General features: G+C 41.1%; 1 protein-coding gene across 1 annotated transcript in view; it reads left to right on the forward strand.

The window, feature by feature from the left end:
- PRRG1 (proline rich and Gla domain 1) overlaps window positions 1–18,194 on the forward strand; it is a 32,163-nt gene extending 13,969 nt beyond the window's left edge. The window contains exons 2-3 of the mRNA XM_019525099.1: window positions 1,831–1,991; window positions 13,767–18,194. Coding sequence (XP_019380644.1) covers window positions 1,831–1,991; window positions 13,767–14,288 — 683 coding nt within the window. The 3' untranslated portion in view covers window positions 14,289–18,194. The remainder of the gene's footprint in view (window positions 1–1,830; window positions 1,992–13,766) is intronic.
- The last annotated feature ends 5,613 nt before the right edge of the window (window positions 18,195–23,807 follow it).

Raw genomic sequence — 23,807 nt, forward strand, 5'->3', positions numbered from 1 at the left:
GTGTGTGTGTGTGTGTGTGTGTGTGTGTGTGTGTGTGTGTGTGTGTATACACACACACACACGCACACACCCCCATGTATGTGTGGTCTGTCTTATAGCTGACTGGTTATTTCCACATGCAAATACTTGATCTGTCACATGAAATTGCATATCTGTTTCAGGAACACAGTTATATCCCTGGCTCTTTTGTATCTCAGGGTCAAATATTCAAATATTGACCCAATTAGAAAAAAAATACTTGCATGTCTTTTGCCCCTCACCTGAAAGAATTATAAGGGAAGAAGCACATTTCTTGTGTTAAACAAACTAAAATCTAGCTTAAAATACATTTGAAAGAAATTTGAATCTAATGCTGGTACAGTATTGGACGTCTCGATGAAAAAATGCAAAGGAAAATTATAATTATTTTTAAAACAGGTTAGTAGAAAGTCTCTAATCTTAAAACTGAATATCAGACTATAACATGCAAACAGATCACACTCAAGTTAAAAATATTAATTCAGAATAAATATGGGCCTGGTCCCTCTAGACCAGCAGTCAGGAATCTTGCCCAGAAGTGGCCCAGAATGGCCCAGCTCATGTCTGAGACAGGCTGGTGCTTGGACCTGGCCACCTCCACTGCTTCTCCCCACTTGTTGGCTTCCCAACTGTGTGCAGCGGAAGCTAAGCTCCCTCCCCATGCCAAACACCAAAGCCTCATCTCTGCAGACTGTAAATTGCTGACCCCTGCTCCAAATAATATCACTTGGTAGCAGATTTGGGCTATCCCAGACCTTGTTGCAGGCTGGCACATACACAACAGGCACAAAACCAGCTCAGCCTAGAAGCCACCATAAATTTGGGAGAAAAGATGAATATGCATACCTGGCAGAAATAGCATTGTGGTCATAGGTAGAAGATGCATCATTTAGTGAAAGGATGAAAAGGAAAGATAAACTAGAAGATCAGAATTAGAGGTTATCCACATGCACTTTTACTCTTGACAGATAAAATACACCTAGAAGAAATTACTTAAACTGTAAAGGTTTTTAGTGTAAAACATTTGGCCACTCATTAAAGTTTTATTTGAACCATAAAATGATCTTGGTCAGTTTGCTGGCAATGTCCTACGTGAGGTATACAATCTTCCTGGTAATCACAGTGCCATTTTAGGTTCTTTTTCTGATTCTGTTTTTTCGCCTTTTTTGCAGCACACCTAGCATTATGCTTCCCAAAAGCATATAGCATTCGCTATATGCTTCCCAAAAGATTTAGTAGCTAGCCAGCTCCAGCCTTGCGTAAGAAAACAGGTAGACTTTAGGCTGCAGTTTTCTTAAAATCTTTCTTGACTATAACGTTTGTTTATAAATAGGATACTAAAATATAAAATTCTAATCATTTTAGGATGGCATGCATTGGCATGCTTTTGGAGAATTCATAAACATACCCCCTTCTTTTTTGTTCTCTTTGGTTCTGATTAAAGGAAATGTGCTTAAATTAAACTCTGTTCACAACGTGCTTGTGTATGTGCTTGAACACTTCCAAGTCAAGGGGCTTAATTTCCATGAATTTGACTGCTTTCCTGAATATTGGTGCTGCACTGAACTAGGACTGAGTTTTGGACTTGGCCTACTTGTGCCATCATGCTTGCAGTTCTCAGAATTCTACATGAAATTGTTTGTTATGGCCAGAAACATTTGGAGGATTTTCTTATGCTTTTACACTAAAAAAAACCTCTTTAAAAATATCTTTGCAGAAGACATTGTAACTTCTTTGGTGGCTTTATCTTGAATTTTGGGACTGTACCATAATATTTAGAAATGGCATCAACTCTCTCTCTCTCTCTTTTAGTGTTCCTAACAGAGGACAAAGCTAACTCTGTGTTAAAAAGATACCCAAGAGCCAATGTATTTTTGGAAGAGATAAAGCAAGGGAACATAGAACGTGAATGCAAAGAAGAAGTTTGTAGCTATGAGGAAGCAAGAGAAGCTTTTGAAAATGATGAAAAGACAGTAAGTTATTTGTTTTTACCATTATAATGTTTGATAGAAGCTGATTAATGTCTTTTTGCTTCTTGTTACTGTACTAGATTTCATAGCTTATTCTTTTTTACCAAATGTATTCTGCTAAAACTAGCGAGCACTTTCCTGAAGCTAGCAGCCATTGGCCAGCAGTGCAGCTGCTTAAGCAACGCCTATCTAGAACCTTGCTGGAGTAGAGTGGCAGAGCAGTTAGGGCATCTTCCTTTGTCTCCAGGGGTATGAGTTTGAATCCCTCTCTGGACTGGTGAAGGTTGCCCACAGTTTACCTGACTGTAAATGGTACCTGGTCATTTAGGCTAGGGACTCAAAGGTGGCTGAATGTAATGCCAGTCACATCACCCTTGTATGCAATTAACTACAGAAACTGATGTGCCTTATCCATGCTAACCTGATAGGACATTAGTCTCAGGCAGACCTTTGACTCTCTGAGAGAATAAGAATCGAGCATGACAGTGTGTTGCACACAAGTATCTATAAACTTCTGTGGGCTTGTGTACTGGAGCCAGCACAAAACCCAGCACAGGATTGAGGCCCAAATCTGTACAGGTTTCCCTCACTTTATGCTGTCCGTGCGTTCCTGGAAAACAGTGCATAACTCAAATTTGCATAAAGGGAACCCACTTTACAATGCAACAAATAGGGATACGTTCCAAGACCTCGATTGTACTGACCCACAGCCCCATTTCTGCCACTTTTTACAAGCCAATTTTGGTACTCACCAACAGCACCAGGTGGTGGTGAATGTTGCTATAATGGGGATGGCAACTACAGAAACACATGTCGCAGACAACGAGCGAGGAGCACAGATCCACACAGGAGACTATATTTTGGTGTGTGTCACTCCCACAATGCACCAAACAAAGCAGTTCACTGCAGGCTTCGACCGCACCAATCGTATAAGAGTGAATTTACCTTGCATATAACGAATTTTTGGTATAAAAAGAGTCATCGGATAAGAGCCAATTCGCACATACAGAATCTGCATAAAGCGATGGAAACCTCTATATAGAGGTATGCAATTTGCCAGAAAAATTGTTATTGCTCAAGTCCTATTGTTATCTTTGATCAAAATATGCTTGAAGCGAGTATAATTTGCAAGTGTCTCTTACTAAGTAATTGGCCCAGAAGCTTTGTTTTAAACTTTATGCAACAAATAACAGCACTAATAATCCTTGGTTGTACTATTGGAAGTATTTTGAAAAGCAGTAAGGTAGAGGATGGCTGCGGAGCTGGAGAGAGGAATCTGGCTGGGACTCTATCAAAGGAGCTCTCTGTCCCTGGGTTTGCTGGGCCCCCCTTTACATAAACTGATGCTGCCCCCTCTCTGTTAGTCTGAAATTTGTTTAGTTTGTTTCATTTGGTTTGTTTAAGTGTTGATAATTAACGTAACTCGAGGCTTATTTTATTTCATGTTTATCAATTTTATTCTATTTTACTTTACTGTTTATTTTATTGGTCTTTTTGTCAACACCTGTGTCAACAGATGCTAAAGATCCAGTGTGCCTTAAATGGAATTCCTGGTTCTGGGTAATAGGTTTATATAACAGAGAGCTTTTACCATTGTGATAATGATCTTTAGCCCACCAGCAGTGGAAGCATCCTTTGTTTCTACACCATGGCTGTCAGTAAACTGAGATCCATCAAGACAGCTGAAAATTACAAGACGTATTGCTAGAAAAGGCCTAAAAAGAACCTCTTCTTTTCAACCCAGTAATACCCTGACTAATAATCCAGTGATACAATTTAGACGCATTGAGATGTTGGAAGAAAAGATCAATGAGGAAGAAAACCTACTTTCTATACCACCAACTGCAGACACTGTGGGTAAAGTAAATTTTAAAAAGCTAAACCCACAATTTTCCCTTACTCTTGATTCCAATTTGAGTGAGAGTTTTAACTCATTGTTTAGCTTTTTCTCCCAGGAGGTATGACCTGGATATATAAAACAGCCAGCCCTACAGTGGACAAATGAAGGCAGTAAGGCTGCCCCAGACTATCAAACCGGTTGAGTATCTTGCATGTCTTCAATAGTTACTATGATTAAAGGAAATAAAAAAATAAATACTCTTCTTCTAAATGAATTAACAGCCTGTCCCCATGGCACATGCCCCTTCCACTTGGCTCCTCTGCTGCCTTGCTACATCAGCTGGGCCACCACAGCCACTGACCCTCTGGCCCTGGCCCTGGCCCTGGCCCTGGCCCTGGCCCAGCCTGGGGACCACAGCCAGGCTACAGCAGCTGCCCCTGCCCTCCCACCTCTACCCCTGTATCTGCCTTCTCAACTACCTCTTCCCCAGCCCCCTCTTGCTAGCATCTCTGTGTTCTGCCCCACATTTGCTCACCACTGCTTACCTTCCAGTCCAGAAGCCAAAGTAATTATGTGGTCTGTGCCCTGGACTGGAGCAGGGCTAGAATCCAGGGGGTAAGTGGCAGGTGGGGGCAGGCAGATGTTGCAGCCCTGACCCTGGGTTAGGGCCACAGCAGCTGCCACTGCTGCCCCCCCTTCCCTGGCTCATACTTGAATCCAAGATAGGGGAAATAACCTCATCTTGGATTCAAGTAAATACAGTAATAGAACCACATATGTGGTTTAAAGACTAATCATTTTAAATTTTACTGTGTGTGGAAAGTGACCACTTTGCCTTTTCTCTAAAAAATCCATTAGAATCTTATAGGGAGCCTTCCTCAAGAACTATGCAACCAGTCCCCAAAGTAGTAGTAGTCAACAAAGCGAGAATTCAGTCTAATAATGAGTTATGAGAGAAATGTGTTACTTGATTCAAAGACACTTTCTTGGGCAACTTATCTCATATTCTCAAAGTACAAGAACCCCAAGGAGCAATTACTCAATGCAAAGCAGTTGTCCAACAGTTGGAAAATGCCTTCACAAAAGGCATTTTTGTTGGGAATAGGCCAGTGCTGGTGGCACAAACCATGGTTTGATGAGGACTGCTCTAAAGCTAAAGATGATTCAATAGAAGTCTTGAAAAAATACAAGTCTAAAGATGATTGTGCTAACTTTCAGCAAAGCAAGAGTATCAAAATAGACTATAAAAATTAAGTTAATTTATCTCATCTCTGAATCTCAAGTAAGATCATACACAACCTTACCGAGAAATGGAAAGGCCCCCAGAAATCTTCAGGGAATTAATTCATTTATGATTGGTGTCCAGTTTTGACCATACTTTTTTAATACTGATTTAATTATTTTATAGTCTGCATATAGATAGGCAGAAGAAGGGCTCTTGCAGCTCTAAAATATAAATTTAAGGTTGAGTCTGTTTCATTGTATGGAACAGAACTTTGAGGTGTTGACCCTGAGCTGGGGTCCACTCAAATAGAAAAGATCTCTAATTACTTTTTCAGTTGTTTTTTTCTTTCTACCTTAACCTACACTGGGGGGGATGTTGTGCTCTGAAACTGGACTGATAAATGTGAGCACCTTACCTAAATTGTTGGAAATGAATTACATCTTTTACACCTACCAGGTACCCTAAGCACTGCATTCTGGGAGTCTCTCCTTTTCCAAACAAATAAACCTTTGTTTGAATGGATAAATAGCATCTATATTCTCCCAATGAATGGCTTGGGGAATGTACTGAGAGTCACCAACTCAGTATTTTTCCTATATTTTAAACAGCACATACATTTAAGAATTACAGGCCCCTCTAGATATTCAGGTAAAGGTGTGATAGGATCTGACGTGCAATCCACATTATTATGCCTCCTGCCATGCTACACATGCATGGGCGGAGGTGTGATTGTGAGATCCAGCATCAAATCCTATCACACCTTATTGCTGGTAAAGGGGAGACCCGGGATCATGATCCCAGGCTACCCTGCACCAACTTACAAGTAGAAAGCCGTTGTGGCTGGGAGCCCCATCAGCTGACAAGACTGTCATCCGTGACAGTGCCCCTGTAGCCTCTTGTTCCAAGCTTTTGGCAACCCAGTAGCCACCTGGTAAGTTTAAATTACAGACAAATTTCCCTGGTCTGAGAGGGCTATGTGAGAGGTTTTTGTGCTCTGGTGTGAAAGTACCTTGACAGAAACATTCAAAATACACCAATTTTCACAGTGGCAATTGCATGATAATTCATAATATCAATTAGAGCTAATGAGTCCTACATAGGTTCCCCAGGTTATCATGATTGTTTTTATAAAGTTTGACTGAATGCTTTTTGTAGTTGCTGTGGCTTCACCTACTTGGTATTTTCTGTCTCATCCTACATTTGTCCATACTATCCTTTAGGCTTAGAAGCATTAGATGGTACCAGAGCTAATATTTAAGAACAAACTTTGAAGCTTCATTGCAGCATTATGAAACAGAACATGGCACAGACTTAATTTTTTTCTAACAGTTTTTTTTAAACGAGTTAATTTTTCATTTGAAGTCAATAGAATATATAGCCAAAAGCAATATTGTCTTATTTGAATATGCAGGTTATAGTGTTGGCTGATGTAGTGGTCTTTCTGTTAAAGTCTGTTTAAAGTACATTTTTTTTATAATGCAAGCTCTTGGGTGCTTCATTTTACTACTGATGCACTTAAAAGGTAAGTATGTGCTATCTTACAATTGTATTTTAAAAGTTGATATAGCCTGGGAGTTACTGATACATCCTTAAGGGTCTGTCCTTTTTATGCAATGATTCTGTTCAGCCTTTCCACCTAGTATAAATGGACAAAAGGGAGTGTTTATAGCTCAGTATTTTGTAAATGTATCCTGGTAATTAGGAGCAAAGAATATCAGCAAAACCCAAAGTGTATCTCTGAATTAACCCTAATCAGACTTTTTTTCATTTTGCTATAAATTTTACAAAGATATAGAAATATCAGAGCTGTGCTTGGCTTGACTAAATTGTCAAGCACAAGAACGTTTTGGATAAACTGATAGGGTAACATGAAGCATATTTTTACATGCTTTCAGTGCTGCTGTTCATCTTAGTTCTGTCATCTTCAAGTGTTTTACCTTCTTTTTATGAGGATTTTAAAAAATAATGGAAGTAATTATTTTTGGTAAATATGGAACATTTACAGTTGTTTTAAAGAATGGTAAACAAAGATCAGCAAACAGAAATAGAAATCATCAGCATGACTTGGGTTTATAGAATGAGAGAGTCGTAAACACTCAGTCCAAAATGGTATTTCAGTATCAGATGTGACTTTTTAACACCAGCTTTGAATCAAACTATTATACTAAATATCCAACAGATGAAAGATATGAAGGGATTATACAGGGTTTTGAATTTCTGTATTAATCTGAAATTGAGGCAAATAGTAAAAATGTGAGCAGGCTCATGCATCTCATTCACTTCCCACTCATTTTGTTCATATGTTTCACTGGTTGAATACAGACAATTTTCTGACTGGCAACTTGTATTGCCTCTTAAAAAGAAAATAAAATGGTATTGACCAGCAATGTTTTGAGACTAGTATACTGCCAAAATACGTTAGGTCCCATAGTTGGACCTCCTCAGCACTGCAAAATTACTGCTTTTAACACTGATATGGAAAGAAAACGATTGATTTATTGTCTTCATCAATTCAGTTCTACTCTGTATTAAGTTGTATTGATACTGAACCACTGCATTCTCATACAGTTAGATACTTTTTAAATTAAACCTATCAGCTGTTCATGACAGTTTAAGTGGATGCGGTATCTATCCCTCGAGACATTTTTAAAAAAACTTCCTAAAGCAGTCGGAAATACACAGGCTTATTTTGTGTATAGACTAGATGGTCTGAATGGTTCTTTTTCATTGCAGTTAACTGATCCTATAACCTATCAAGCTTAATTTTTTCTGCCTTTTTAGGAGTATTAAAGTAATTCTGCTATTTCATAGCCATAAATTCTACAGTGCTTTAGGACATCGTTATTTAGTTAGTTTTCCTAAACCATGCCAATTACTTTTTTTTTAATGACTATGAGAAGTATCTGTCATTTAGATCAAGAAACTAATAATTGTGAAGGTGGACTTATACTCTCAATCCTTACCACAGCTTTACATTTCTTATATATAACTGTTTCAATCTTACTGATGCTCTCTGGTTTATTTCTTCTGATTTTCTAGCAATTCCTAAGAATCCTTGTACTTCTACAATATCATGGATGCTTCCTGATTCTGGTCTTTATGCACTCTCTTCCAGTTGGTTGATGGGCTCTTCTGATTTGGATCAAGTCGTTTCAGTCCTCTAAATCTCCATTTTCCCTATCTGTAGCTGCTTCTAGAGTTTTACACACCTTAGTCGAGCTGTGGGGAGGACCTTAAATAGGTTCATAGCATGGTTCTTTTAATTTCTGGGAATCCACAGAGCTAATAAGCTGATTCTCACAGCGATTTGGTTTACAGAAAATAAAAGCTACAACCTTGTTTGTGCTACGTTAATACGTTTTACTGGGGGGGGAAAGAATCTTGAATTTTTTCATTTTGCTCACAAATGCAGCATTTTTAATAGCCTCAGAAAGAACTCAAGTGCTTGAGTTCTGAGGGGTTATAAACTATGTTAAAACTCGAGAAAAGTTTTCAAGTATCCATGAAGTAAAGCTGATGACAAAGAAACTTAAACTCCTAGGTTGCCATATGTTTTTTTTGTGTTCTTTTTTTTTATGCAGTCCTCAATTCATATATAGACTCCATAGTTATCATTGTATGCCTATGCCTGCAAATCAGCTACCAGTCACTAGAGAAGAGGCTGGCTTTTGTTACTTGTTCTCCATGGGGCAGAATGAGGAGGAAGCATACTGATTTCCCAGGTTTTTACAAGAGCTAGAGACAGCCCTTTTAGCAGGCACAACTGAGTTCCAAGCACAGGAAAATATTAAAATGCGCAGTAGATTATATTGTAACCTGCAACTTGGTATCCTTATTCAGGAGAGTACATATACATTTTATAACCAATAACCATTGTACTACAGTGTTTAACACAGCAGTATACAGAACAAGAAAGCTGCAATTTCTGTTCCTATAAAGTGCTACTCTAATTCGGCAAATGGATTGCATAAAACAGTACCTTCTTACTGAAAGACATCTCCTCTTTCTCTGTTTTTATAGTTAAACTCCTTTGGAAATGCTGAGATAGCAAAATATAAGACAGAAGTGTGAGATATGTGAATATTTTGAATGGTCGCACAGCAGCAATGTCTGAGGGTGATATCTTTTATTGGACCAACTGCATAGTTGGGAAAGAGCCAAGTTTTTGAATACAAGACATTCTTTTTCAGGTCTAAGGAATCCAAGGCAGCACAGCAAAGTAAAAAACAGTTGGAAAAGGGGGGACAGAAGTTCCCAGGGGTAGCAGACAAATAGTAAAAGAAAAGAAGCTGATTACTGAGAGATCAATGCCAATCAAAAGGGAGTAGTGTCATTATCACCTTTTATTAGGCCTGTGCAAAGTGGCTGGGATTTGCTTAGGATTCAGATTTGGCCAATTTGGGGGACAGTGCTTTGATTTGGTGATTTTGAATCACTGTCCCAAATCGATTCGACTGATCTCTGATTCAGAGATTCATCTACTGCCCGAATCTCCAAATCGGACAGGCCCTATCCCTACACTCATTCTCCTAGCCCCATTAATGGCTGCCCCACCCGACCCCAGCCTCCTGCCTCTTTTTTTAAAAAGCCCCCACTCACCAGCTGCTGCCAGGCTGGGGAGGGGCGATCCCTACTGCCCCACACTGTGACGGGCTCTGTCTTGAGCCCCCCTGGCCTCTGCCCACTCTCCCAGCCCGCCCCCCCCACCCCACCCCCTAGGCTGCCCTACTTGGCCTCAGCATCCTGCCTCTTTTTAAAAAGTAAATTTAGAAAAGCCCTTCACTCAGCAGCTGCTGCCAGGCAGGGTGACAATCCCCGCTGCCCCATGCTGCATGGGGGGCTCTGCCACAAGCCCCCAGAATCCCCAAGGCTGCTGCAGCAGCCAGTGAATGGGGGCTTTTTTGGTTTTGTTTTAAGAGCCAGGATAGGTGGGGCTGGGAGAGAATGTGAGGGTCGGGGGACGCTCAAGGGGCTGGGACAGCAGGCAGGTGTCCCCCATAGTCCCCTCTCTCCTCCTTCAGCCCCCGCCTCCTACTTACCAGCATGGAGTTCAGGTCCAGCTCTCTGCGGTGGCGAGTGGGGACTGCCTGAATCTCCGAAGCTCTCCAAATCAATTCCAGAGCTTCGCATTGATTCAACCTTTTTATCAGTCTCCTGATTCGATGTGGATTCAGAGGTTCGGCCACTGAATTGGGCCAAATTTCCTCCAAATCGAATCAGCACCCAAAGCTTCACACAGCCTTCCCTTTCATGTGTAGGAAGAATTCTGGAGTCAGGTAGGTTACAATGTTCCAGAAAAACAATATCAGTATTAAGTCCTTGGTTCTTAGTATTCAGCCACCGTGTGAATTTTTGTTCTTAAGTTCTCGTTTTAAAGATATACGGTAGATTTATCTTGAGCATGAGAATAGTGAGGTTAGAGGGAGTGGTTCTGGTGTGTATTTGCTGTTTAGCTTCATTATGTGTGGCATTGATTGAACATGCACATGAGAATCTAAAATTACTTTCTCTTGAATCTGCTGTTGACAATTAATACATAGCTTTACTGTATGTTCACAATATATTCTGTGCTGGCCAGTCTGACAGCACTTTTACCCACACTTGTAGCTGGAGTCATTTTATTTCTGAATGCCGTTGGACAAGCACAACAAGGAAGATGGGCTCCTATACAAAATATTAATCATGTTAATAGTGGTGTTTCTAATGAATTATTGCCCTTTTTTCAGCTTTCCAAATGAAGTTACAACCTACCTGTCAGCAACCTTTTCAAGTTGCTAAGCCAGGATGAACCAGTAGGCAGGCATTAGGACCTTTCTGCAGCCACTGCTTTTCTCGGCAACAGCACAGGGAGAGCAACTATTGCTGAAGCCCCATATACAATCATAGAAATCATAGAAAATTAGGGTTGAAGGGACTTCAGGAGGTCATGTAGTCCAACCCCCTGGTCAAAGCAGGACCAGCCCCAACTGTGTATCATCCCACCCAAGGTTTTTGTCTAGCCAGGTCTTAAAACCTCCAAGAATGGAGATTCCACACCTTCTCTGGGAAATGTGTTCCAGTGGTTTACTACCTTCCTAGTGAGAGAGTTCATCTGAGGTTTGGATTTGGCTGGCAGAACATAAGCTGTGAACTGCTATTCTAACTAGTTACCCCTGAAACATTGAGGATAACGGGTTTGCTCAGATCTCCCTATCTGACTAGTTGAACTGTTACTGGTGATGTATGTTCTTCAAACAAGAACCTGGCCTTACCTTCAGAGTCCGGGTTGATTTTGCTTGCTTGCTTGTTTGTTTTTGTAGTATAGATAGGGAGAGGAAAAAATCTTAAACTGAGCATGCTGGGCGTGGAACTCACTGAGACAAAATAAGCACGGAGTGCTGCACTACCATTTTCAGACATTTTTCATAATAGTAACTTAAAATAGTAGAAATCTTCTGATGTGACGAACACAAAATGAGAGAGGAGTTTATACATTTTTTTGAACTTTTGTTTTCTTTTCAGGAAGCTACAGGGGAGTAATTGGACTCCACTGTCTGTTTTCTCTACTTTTTCAAGTACCGGTTTGCAGTTCTTATCTGTTTCTTTAGCAGCATTATTCCAGATATGATCCCATGTGGCTTACCTGTACCTTCCCTCTGGAGATTTTCCCCCATGTTTGTTTTAGGATACCTTATGAACTCACTTTAGTCAGCTCTTTTCTCTTTTTAGAAATAGAACAAGCACATCTATTTATAAACTTACTCTAAGTGTGTTGTCTAAGAATTTTTTTTTTGTAACTTAATCTTAAAATGGTTTTCAGATACTTTCATTAGAGGGAATTCTAGCTTGTGTTCTGTACCTGATCACTCCTTATGAAGGTGGAATATATTTTGAGGATAAAAACCATTGTTGTGTTGTTAGTTACTAGCATACTGTATTTTTTTCACATATAGCATGCTTCTGCATATAGCACTTTATTTTGGAAAGACCGTCTGAAGAAAAAAACAATTGCCTTTTCTGATAATGGAGTAGCAGCAGCTAGGAAACCAACCTGTTTCCAAGCCTGCTGCCTGCCCTGTGTGTTAGATGATGCCCACAGACCATCCTAGTGCACTAGATCTGGGGCCTCACACCAAATGCTGGGTCTGGGGCCATGCAGCAGGGTCTGATCCACCATGCCAGTGCTGGGGCTGTGGTGTCATCTGACATGCCAGGTCCTCTGTGGCCATGCACTGGCTGTGGGGCTACATGCCAAATGTGGGATCATGTGCTTGTTCCAGTACCATGTTCTGGGTTGGAGCCAGCATGCCAGGTCCTGCTGCAAATCAGCCCTCCATGCTATCCTAATCTGGCATATGGTTTGGGAGGGGGATTCCCTCTGTCTAGAAATTTGGCAGTGGCGGGAGGAGGCGAAGCACTGCCAGTGTTAATTGCTGTGGCTCCCAGTGTAGTGACAACTAATGCGAGGACCACTCTGGCTCCCTCCCTTCCATCCTGAGAGTTTCCAGCCCTGGCAGAGGCCTTGTCCTTGCATATAAAACATGCTTCTGTTTTCCTCAGTTAGTTTTGGAGATTTTATGTTTTCTCTTTTATAGTCTGACTGCATATACCTACAAGTGTTATCATTCATTTCTTAAAACAGGGGGATAAAGTTTACAGAATGACCTACATTTTGTATTTAGTATTCATTTTAAAAACTCATGAACACCTATTGTTACTGGTATGCTTTGTGCTGAAGCAACAGCTACAGTAACATAGACAATAGGTCATTATAAAATCAATTATTTTCCCCCTAAGTATTTTCCTAATTATATGCCTGTGGTGCATGTTGCTGTTTACTGCTGGAAAAAATATGGACAGTTCTCTTTCTGTGTTGGAAAGTGTACTTGAGTCCAGTTTCTAGTGGTCTGTTTCTCCCTGCATTACTATACCATCATAAAACACAGCAAAACACACATATTTATCTGTTTTGTTTGTATATCATCTAGTATACTGAGAACCGTGACTGTAACATTTTTTCTTGTTGAATAAAAATATTAATAACATAACACTTGAAAGTATTTAATGCCTTCTCAACTTTTAATTTTCCCTCAACCATATTTCCATTCCTTGCTCTGATTTAATTTATCTCTAGCTGAGATACGCTTCAGAAACTTTGGTATTACTGTGTATACATTATATGTATACATTATATAGTTTTATTGGAAACACTGCTTTATTGTTATATAAATACATATTTAATGTTTATATATAAGTAATACATTAGTAATTCTCAAATGACTCCAAATGAGCTGACAGCTATTTCTTTATGAACTAGAATGCATAAGTCTAAATTGAGGATGGCAACACAGCATGGATAATTCACAAATTCCAAAAATAAATCATTGACCTTAAGCAGTGCTGAAAAATGTTGGTACCGTATACCCATTCAGATTATTCTTCTCACTTGTACTGCAGTTTTGCAATGAAGTGCTAATACAGAATTTTTTTTCAGGCAATGGTGGGTTATTCTCTTTTTTCTTTTTTTCCATGTAAATTATGATTCAGTAACTACTTAAGACAGTCAGGAGATCTCTTGCTCAAGACCTCAGTCATCATTTATTGAAAGATAAAAGATTCAAGAACATTATTTTCTTTTATTATATACCTATTGAAATAATTACTTTAAATTATTACTTCATTACTTTAAATTCTTTTAAAGCAGTTTCTGATTCATTTTATCTTGCTCTTTTAGAGGGAATTCTGGAAAGACTACACAAATGGAATTCAGGGAGAAAGTAACACTGGACATAACTGGTATTCATTTTACCTTGCATTTCCGTTAATCATTGGCCTTTTTGTTATCCTTATTGTCGCTTTTCTCGTGTGGAGATGCCTGTTTAAAAAGAAAATTCGTAGACAGTCTGCATATGTGCATAGGGGAGCACATGAAGCCATTGGTGATAGTGCTGTGGCTGCTGGTAGAAGTCCTCTCCCCCAGCCTCTCAGCATTGTTCATTCCCCACAGGAAGAAATGTATGAAGGCAGTGGTCTGTCACCAGGATTTCTGAGCTATGCAGATGGATGGTCAGACTCAATATCAACAAGACTGTCAAACGGTGACCCTCCCCCTTCGTATGAGGAAGCCACTGGGGACACCAGCATAAGAAGTGAAACTGAGCATCACTTAGATCCACCCCCACAGTACGAAGACATTATAAACTCCAGCTCATCCAATACAATCGCAATGACTCATGTTGTTACCAGCGTTAAGTAAAACAGGAGGAATACTACCAGCTTTTTAACTACGAAGAGAATTTTGTAGCACTTTATTGCAGCTTATCCATATATATAATTTAATGGTCTCATAAGGTGTACCTCTTCTCTGTTGGGTTTCCTTGATGCATTTTTCCATGCCAGTTTTGAAGTTGACAGCATGGAGCAGGTACAGATGTGGTTCATACTGCCCAATACCCCATTTTCAGGAAAGCCATTTAGTCTGAATGATGTCAGTGTTGCATACAGACTTAGTGTCTCCTCCCTTCTGGTGCTGAAAATTGTCAGAAATAAAGAATCTATAAGCAGAAATTGTAGAGAAAATATTTCTTGCTATAGGAGCAAATTTTATGGCATCTCAAGTTTCTTGCCTGAGTATTTTTTTCCCTTTTCATTTAGAGTTTTCATTACAAATGTCATTGTACATTTCAGCCTTAGACTACTGAGAATAGTATGCCATTGTGTGGCCAACCAAAAACAACTAGGTATCCTAGCTTGACTATGATACTTCCACAGCCCTACCATTATTAGAGGGATTTCATTAACTGAAGAATTTTGGAACATGAGGTCAACTACTTGCAGAGAAGCAAAAAGTTAAGTGATGGTTGCAATTAGAAAAGAGCCTGCTTTTCCTTATCCTTCCTTGTAGTCCTGATTGTCACAGTGTAGTCTAGAAAAAAATACGCAGGTACTGTAGTACTTGAAAATACAGATGGGAATTAATAATCAACAAGTGCTAAAGATACCAGCTAAAATCCTGGCACCCTGGAATCCCATTCCAAAACTGCCACTGACTTTAATGGAGCCAGGATTTCATCCATAGTTTGTAAAATTAATCACTGCAAGGGCAGGGGAGCTGGTTGCTAGGAAATAAATGGAGGCAGGAGGGCAACCATCAGTTGCTGCATTGTAAGTACCTGTATACATACTCCTATCCTGCAGTATATGAAAGCTGAACCATGGAAGTTCAGCCCATATCAGCTCTTTTGTTGAGAGCTGAGCTATCACGGTTTAGTTTTCACATCTACCACAGTGTAAAGCAGGCAGTTGTTCCTGGTGAGGTTACCCAATATCTCATTTTACCTCACTGCAACTGACTCATGTACAAATACTCCAAGATGGAAATTTTTGTTAAAAAGGAAAAAGAGGGAAAGCTTTTACCAGTTTTCTTTAAAAGCTGTAGGGAAAATGGTGTCCTCTTGCTTTCTTAAATGATTTGCAGCTGTCCGTGTTTATTTTGTGCACTGGTAGTTATGATATTTCAATATGGATTTGCTATGGATTTCAATATCCATTTCACCAAAAGGATGTATTGGTTACTGCTGCAACAAGGTTTTTTACCCGGAAAGTTAATTTTTTATACATTCTTGTATATTCTCAAAAGCAATTAAAATACAAGTTTAGCATGTCTATCTAAGACAGGAATTTTGAAAGCAAATTTTTTTCTGACTGTGAATACATGTCAGGACTTAATTTATTCAGGGATTATAGAGGTGCAGATTCATATGAAGCTAAATACTAATTTAAACTGTTTGAATATCTATATTAAACAAACCAGCCTGGAACCTGAATTGGTTAAAAAGGATGAACCCTTGGTGTAGTGTGTTTGTGTACCCCATTTCAGGTTAACTAATAAAAATCCATTTTGGCTTTTTCCCTCGCAAAGAAACCTGTTGCAGGAGATTTAGGGCTGTTCTGCAGGCATTTTAAGCTCTAATTTAGTATTATTCAGCCCAATTTTAAAATTTAAGTGTGTAACTTGTTGCTGTGCCGTATTGGCTTCCTTATGACAATGGAAATCCAAAATACATCTTGTTCTGCGGAGCCCCTTTTTTTGTCAGTAACGTTCTAGCTCACTATGTCTTTAATAGCATGCATTGGTTATTATAGATATGGACTTGGATCACAATTTTGGTTTTGGCTTGTCTTTTTTCTCTCAGAAATATATGTGATTGAAAATTATTTCAGGCAGTTAACTCAGATGTGTATATATAGATAGATAAATAGATACGAGTTAACTGCCTGAAATGTGTATAAGACAATTTACTGATAAATGAGATGGAGGTCCTTTTTAATTCTCTCTAACCTCTTTCATCAAACATTTTGGTGGTGTATGTCATCAGTCCTCTCTAACGAGGAGAGCTTCTATTGGCAAAGCTGATTCCAGAGTGCATTAGAATTGATGGGTGAGCTACAGACTGTCATCTACTGTCAAATAGATCATTGTTTATTTGTAATGCTGGACCTTTTGTAGGTAAATGCAATATATAGTGCACATCCACTCTATTTAGCACCAGTGGGGCCCAGCACTGTAATAACACAGATGAATGCCCAGGGCACAGGGGGCAGCAGTGACTTCCAGTTGCTGCCAGTGGCCGTCTTTCACCCACCCTTCCCACCCCTACCCAGGTAGCACCCAGGGCAGTTGCCTTGGTCACACCACCCTAGTTATGGAACCTCACCTGGGGTACTGTGCCCCTCCTACCCTCCGCTTTCAAGAAAGAAGTGTACAGATTGGAAAGAGTCTAGCATAAAGCCACAAAAGTTGTTAGGCGTCTAGCAAACATGCCTTATGAGGACAGGCTGAAAAAACTAGACATTTTGTTTCTGGGCCATCTGAAGTTCTTTCTCTGAAGTGAATTAAATTCTTATGAAAAGTCCTAGGTTGGTGGCTGTTGAGATTTAAGTTATTTCTGGATAGCACAACCATTAATATATATTGCCAATCCATTATGCCTCATCTCTGACATGCAGGGAGCACCTGTAAGGGGGGAGAATTGTTCATTTTCCATGCCAACAACAAATATTGGCTTCTTTTGAGCCACAAATGGGGCTGCCAGTTGTAGGGGAGACTTTATTTAACATAGGAACTCCATAGAGATCACCCATTTCAGGTAGATTACTAAGCAGCTGTCAAATAAGCTCTGTAACAGTCTAGTCTAGAGAGAGGCCAGTAACTGCTGGGTATGCCACTACCAGCTTTTACTGTCTTATTTATCCATTTCTTGAACTAAAATTGGTTGTTACAACATAGAGATATTTTATTTGCAATACAGCAGTAATACTTTTCCAATATTTTCAAATAAAAAGACCAAACATTGAAAATGCTCCATGACTGTAGTTTTCTGGGTTATGTTGTTGATCAAAAACACCATACAAACACAGTTTTAAATTCATTAGCCAAAGTTCTCAGAGAATACTTTTGCACAGTTAAACAAAATCATTGCATATAGAAACAATGTTAAGTGCTCTTTCTTCTACTAAGGCACAAGTATCTTTTCTATGTCAGAAGGATTTCAAATTACAACATATTTCTTACCTTTTAAAAGCATTCTGTTAAATGTAAGAAGTTGCAATTTTTTTATGCTTGGCCTTTCTGATTTGACTGAATGGTATTAATATGTCTGGAGTTTTTTTATAAAGCTTACTTTTTGAAAACTACAGTAACTATTTTTTCTTCAGCTGTAATGATTCTTCTGCAATAAAAAGGATTTACAGCCTTACCTCACAGTATGTTTTTCAAGTGTCAACATGCAATGCAGTCTGGAATGATTACCAGAATAGACAGGGTATTGCTTTCCCTGCTTTGAATGTAACAGCGAGTTGCATCTTGTATACAACTAAAATGATTTATTTTCTGATGACTAACTTGCATATGGGTGTTATTGTTTAAGAAATTATGGAAATTAAATATTGGCTTAGCTAGTGTTTAATACGGACATCTGTGGAGATAATCTGGTCTTCACTGCATGTAAATAACCTCTATTTGATTACAGTATTAAATATTTTTAAGAGATTTGGTTTACATTAAATTATGATATTTAAACATTTTGCTTATCTTTCTAGAAGAAATTTTCAGTGAATGTTTGTTTTGGGGGTATGCTAAATAAAGCTCTCTTAAAATTCATTTGATGTCTGTATCAGTTCTTTCTAACTAGAGTAAAATTATATTATGAATTGTGGGTTTTATTATAGAGGTTGATTTCTGTTATATTGTACATGTAATCTTTCATAATGAAAATTGTTTTCATTAAATATCTCTGATTTTAGGGTATCAAAATGGAAGAGTTTGTGTCTTCTCAAAAAAGTCGCATTTGTGACAGAATTAAGTTACTTGCCATGTCCAAATAAAGTGTTTGTTATAAATAAGCCCAGATGGAGACCCACATTTAGAGACAGAATTAAGATTATTTTTCTTGCATTGGCCAAGAGGACAGGGCATTGAAAAAAAGCTGAAGTATTTAATTTTAAAAAAGAGGGGGGTGGGGCTTCAGCCATAGTATTTGGCTGAATCTTGGTTCATTATTAGGAGAAATTACCTACCTTATCCACGGAGCTGATAAAGAATTCTGCATTGGTACCAGACAAAAATTGACAACAATGAAAAATCTTACATCTACGCTATGATGCCCCAACTGAATTCCTGGGAAAGCAAAGAAATCTGACTGCAAAACAAAGAAAAATATTTTTTGATTAGATCGTAATTGTTTAGTTTGCTGCCATTAAAAAAGGATATTTCACACTAATTTAAATTTTAAAAATATCACCTGAATCCCAGAGGAAATCTCAGTAAAGCATGGTTGACTACACATTTTAGAACTAAATCAACACCCAGTGTGGATTCGTTTATTTAATAACAAAAGTGGAGAAAATGAAGATCATGAAACAGCAGCCCATATATAAATGGCAGCAGGAATGTTGGCTAGGTGATTATTTTAACACTTTCTTTGACACAATTCAAAGCAATGCCATTAAATATTTTATTCTCTATTAAGTAACAAACTTTATAAATATACATTGTTGTGTGAAAATGTATGCAAGTGTCAGCTCTGATGAATGTGCTTGTCAGTGTAACATATAAGCAGCTACATTTTGGATGGCTGTATTAACATATTTAGTGTACAGTGTAACCTATAGCATGGATTTTGATACCTGTAAAAATCAAATATTCATTCTGAGCTACTTATTCTAGTACACATTATTTACTGGTTTATATGTCTCAAACATTTTTATCTGCAGTTCTAAATCAAGGTGATAGATTATTTTTATTATTCCTTGTATAATACGAACCTCATAAATATTTCCAAATGCTGCTTTCTGTTTTTTTTGTTTTGTTTTGTTTTGTTTTTAAAGAAGCAAAATCTGACTTACTTGAAAGTGGTGAGATAGCATCTATACTGTTTTATTCCTTACCCATCATTGCTATGTGCTCATTTGATTGATTTGCCAGAGGGTGAGTGAGCCTTGAGCTTTGCCAGCAATCTGAATTGCACTTCCTTCCTATGCTAAAATCAGCTGTCCTGATCTTTGAGACATGTTTTGACTTGGAGGTAGCTTGCTGCCAAATGGGAAGCATGGTAAGTAATGGCTAACACATGAATTTTGAGTTTGAGGCAGCTGTTCTAAAACAATCTCCATCCCATGAGTAATGGTACATAGCCTTTCTTTAAGGAACTTTTTAATTATCTCAAAAAAAATCTAGCTCTAATATTGGAATATCTGTGACCCTTCCTGCTACCTCTCAGTACATAGTGTAACAGAATGGTTTGTGACCTAATCTGCTTTCCTTTTTCCTGTTTCTTTAAAAAAAAAATGTTAAGGAAAATTAACCTTTATTTGACTCAAGCATTAAACATTTTGTAAGTTTATCTGGGTTGGGTATAAAAACAATTTTTCCTACTTAAATCCAGGTGGAAACAACTCTCGTACTCTTGCTACACTGCTTTTGGCTGGATCATCATCTTCCATGGGAGAAAGAGGGGATTACTGGGACAGGAAAGGAGAGCCAATAGCAGAGAGCTCACTAGGATGAAATCTCTGATCCCTTACATCAGCAGTCTCCAACTTTTTAGTATCCGGGGCTGGAACAGCCCAGCTTGGGTCTGAGGTGGACCACTGTTCAAACCCAATCTAGCCATCACTTCTTTCCACCTCCTGGCTGCAGTATAGGCCCAGCGCATTGCCACCTGGCACAGGCAAATCCCCTAACAGCAGAAGCACCTAGTCTACAGGTCAGATTCAGGGGCAAAATGCCTTTGTACCTAACCTGGTCCATTTTATATTCCTAATATAAAAGCTTTGTGTCTATGCTGCCTTCAGGTGTAAAGGAAGGTGGGAGTTCACTGAATTCCTCTCATGAATGCTCCTGGCTTGTGAGGGGCAAGGGAGGGTCTTCTCCTGAGGATGTTGCCCACAGATAAGGCTATAGGTGGAGGGGAGTTGACTTGGGAGCACTAGTGCTCCTGCTGATGCTTCGAAAATCCAGAGGCTGGTGAGTCTTCCCTTCAGGGTCATACTGATCACTGCATTTGGAGTAGGAAAGGGGTTTTCCCGCTAGAGAGTCTGGCACAGACCACTGAGGGAAATCTCCTTCCATTGTAGCAGGGGGCATGGGCCTTTTCCCATGCCTCCTAAAGATCTAATGATCTTTAGATGATTAGTAACCATGTACTTCCCTTTCATTGCAGTAACAGGGCACTGGCAGTGCCTTAGTCTCCCCTGCTTTACCTATACCATGTTACAGGGTAGTGGTGGCCAACCTTTTGGCAAGTGTACCACTAGTTAAGCCCTTTCTCTCCCCAAGTGCCACTTGGGGTTGTGACATGCGTGCAGCTCCCCATTGTAACTCATGGTGTTTTGCTGGAAGGATCATTAGTTACAGCATTCCCCCTGACCCAACAGACATTTGCTGTTGGGTCCAGGGGGCTGGGGAATTCAGCTCTAGTTTGGAGTGGCTGTGTGGCTGTAGCCACTCTCCTCTAGCCCTGCTCCCCGCTCCCATGCTGTGTTCAGACTGGGAGGGAGAAGAGCGAAGAGGGAGCTCAGTCTGGGGTTTGCCTGGCCTGCTCTGGAGGATTGGGGTGGGTGGATTGGAGTACCCCCTGAGGCAGGGGGGCTCTAATCCACCCGCCCCACTCTCCAGCACAGACTAGGCAAGCCCCAAACTGAACTCCTTCCCCTCCCTTCCCCCCTCCCAGTCTGAAGACAGTAGCAGAGGCAGTCCCAACATACAGTGACAGACCTTAATGAATGCACTTTGCTTCAGAGCACCTTCATCTGAACCGTCATGTAATGAGGATTCAAATTGTCATGTGATTGGGTACTTCTGAAGTGCCCTGCAGCCATGCACTTCTGTAAACAGGGAGCAGGGAGAGAAAAGGATGGTGGCCAGTCTTACCAGGAGACAGACTACTGCTGTTTTGTGTCCTCCACCTGGCTTCTGTGGTCAGGCACCATGGGGCTGTCCCTCTTCCCTCCAGCCCCATTCCTCTGGATGGACAGCATGGGCTCGGACCTCCCCCCATCCCTCCAGCTAGGCAGCACAAGGTTGTTCTTTCTCCCATCCATCCAGCTGGACAGTAGGGCTGTGCGAAGCTTTGGGTGCTGATTCAATTCAGAGGAGATTCTGCCTGATTTGGTGGCCAAATCTCCATATCCAAACTGAATCAGGGGACCAATAAAAAGGTACAAATTGATTTGAAGCTCTCTGAATCTATTTGGAAAAGATTTGGAGAGCTTTGGCAATTCGAGCAGTCCCCACTCACTGCCGCAGGGAGCTGGAGCCAGACTCCAAACTGGTAAGTAGGGGACAGGGGAGGGGACCATGGGGGGACCCCTGCCAGGCCCCATCCCCTGCCTGATCCCTCAGCCCCCCATGGCTACCCCACCCACCACAGCTCCAGGTGCTTTAAAAAAAGCCCAGACTCACCCACTGCCTGGGGGGGGTTGATCTCCACTGCCCCACACCATGTGGGGGACTCTGCCACAAGCCCCCCAACCCTCACCACTCCCCCAGCCTCCCCCCCCCCACCATGGCTGCCCTGCCCACCCCAGCTCTGGGCTTTTAGGCAAATAAAACAAAAAAACCCCTGCACTTAGCGGTTCCTGCAGCAGTCTTAGGGCTTCCAGGGGCTTGTGCAGAGACCCCACATGGTGGGGGGCAGCGGAGATTGTACCTTGCCAGGCAGGAACTGATGACCCCAGGGTTTTCTTGTTTGTTTTTTTGTTTCTTACAGGGCCAGGGCAGGCATGGAGGGCTGGGACAGCAAGGGGGTCAGGGGGTTCATGGCAGCATGGGGCAGTGGGGAATCACGCCCCACCCCCCTCCGGCAGCGCTCGGTGGGTCAAGGCTTTTTTTCTCAGAGCTGGGGTGGTCAGGGCAGCCATTGCCAGGTTGGGAGAGTGGGCGGGGGATGGGCCTGCGTGACTCAGAGATTCGGCAGCAGCAGAATCTCTGAATCGGGTTCGGCCAAATCAATTCAGGACAGTGATTCGAATCACCGAATCGAATCACTGTCCCCTGAATCAGCTGAATCCAAAGCGAATACTAGCTGCTTTGCACAGGCCTACTGGACAGTGCTGTGCTTTCTTCTATCCCTGCTCTGGCCAGAAGGGGACAGGCTGTTCCCTTCTTTATCCCTCCCTCTGCCTGGATGGCACGGGGTTGTCCCCTCCTCCTGGCCAGGAGGAAAAGTACTGTTTCCTGTCCCTTCACTCTGACCAGACAATACAGGGCTTTCCCCACTCTGGCCCGGCAGTGTAAGTTTGTTGTCTTCCCCCACCATCCCATCTGGCCAGCAGTGCAATGCTGTTCCCAGTTAGCTCCTCTGACTGAGCCAAGTTTGCAGCGGAGTGACTCACCAGGTGAGCAAGATGCAGTGGGTGCGATGGGCTTAGCCATCCTGGCACCTGCTAGCCTCCCAGCCAGGGCAGTGTAGACCCCTTCCCTCTTCATTGACAGCCCTGTTCCCAGCCCTCACATGCCACACACAGTGCCTATGTGTGCCACTTGTGGCACGCATGCCATGAATTGACCACCCCCATAGGTTGCTTGGTATTTGGGATATTGTACCTTATATTTGAGGGTTTGAAGTTATGACTTGGGGGATTCCTTCAGTTAACAATTGCCCTTTCCAGTCTGGTGTTCCTTACTAGATACTGTGTTTACTTATATGGGGAAAAAGCCCCTCATCTTGCAATAGAGTATGGGGTAGGCTGAGTACAGGGAGGGGGAGGGGGGCATGCTGCTGCTGTTGGGGCTGGAGTTGCATCTGTTGTCTGTATTCCCTGCCTCTCCCTCCCCACCACATCTCCCTCCTTTTCCTCTGTCTCCCACCCTGCAAAGCCAACACCACTGCTATGGGTCCAGGATGGGTCCATGCTCTGTTACCCAGGCTGTATTGGGGACACAGCCTGCCAGTGATGAAGCAATGGTAAGTGGTAGTGAGGAGGCGAATTTAGAGGTTGGGGTGGTGGGCTGAAATTGGTGGGGCAGGCCACAAGGCAGGGTAAGGGGAGGTAAGTGGTAATGGAGGAACAGGCAGCAGGAGAAAAGTTGCCTTTCCCCATACCTCCCGCCACCCCAATGTCTCTGTACCACTTGCCTGTTTCTGTACTGCACCTCCCACCCCAACTGACTGCCACTGCCTGCCCCCTTGCCACTGCTTTTCCTCCTGTAGTGGTAGTCGGGATTAATTTTAATGAATAATAAATTTATAAATTTTCTGTGTATAGAATCTAA

The sequence above is a fragment of the Gavialis gangeticus genome, unplaced genomic scaffold (genome assembly GCF_001723915.1).
Source record: "Gavialis gangeticus isolate Ggan-Ray unplaced genomic scaffold, GavGan_comp1, whole genome shotgun sequence".
Lineage (NCBI taxonomy): Eukaryota > Metazoa > Chordata > Crocodylia > Gavialidae > Gavialis > Gavialis gangeticus.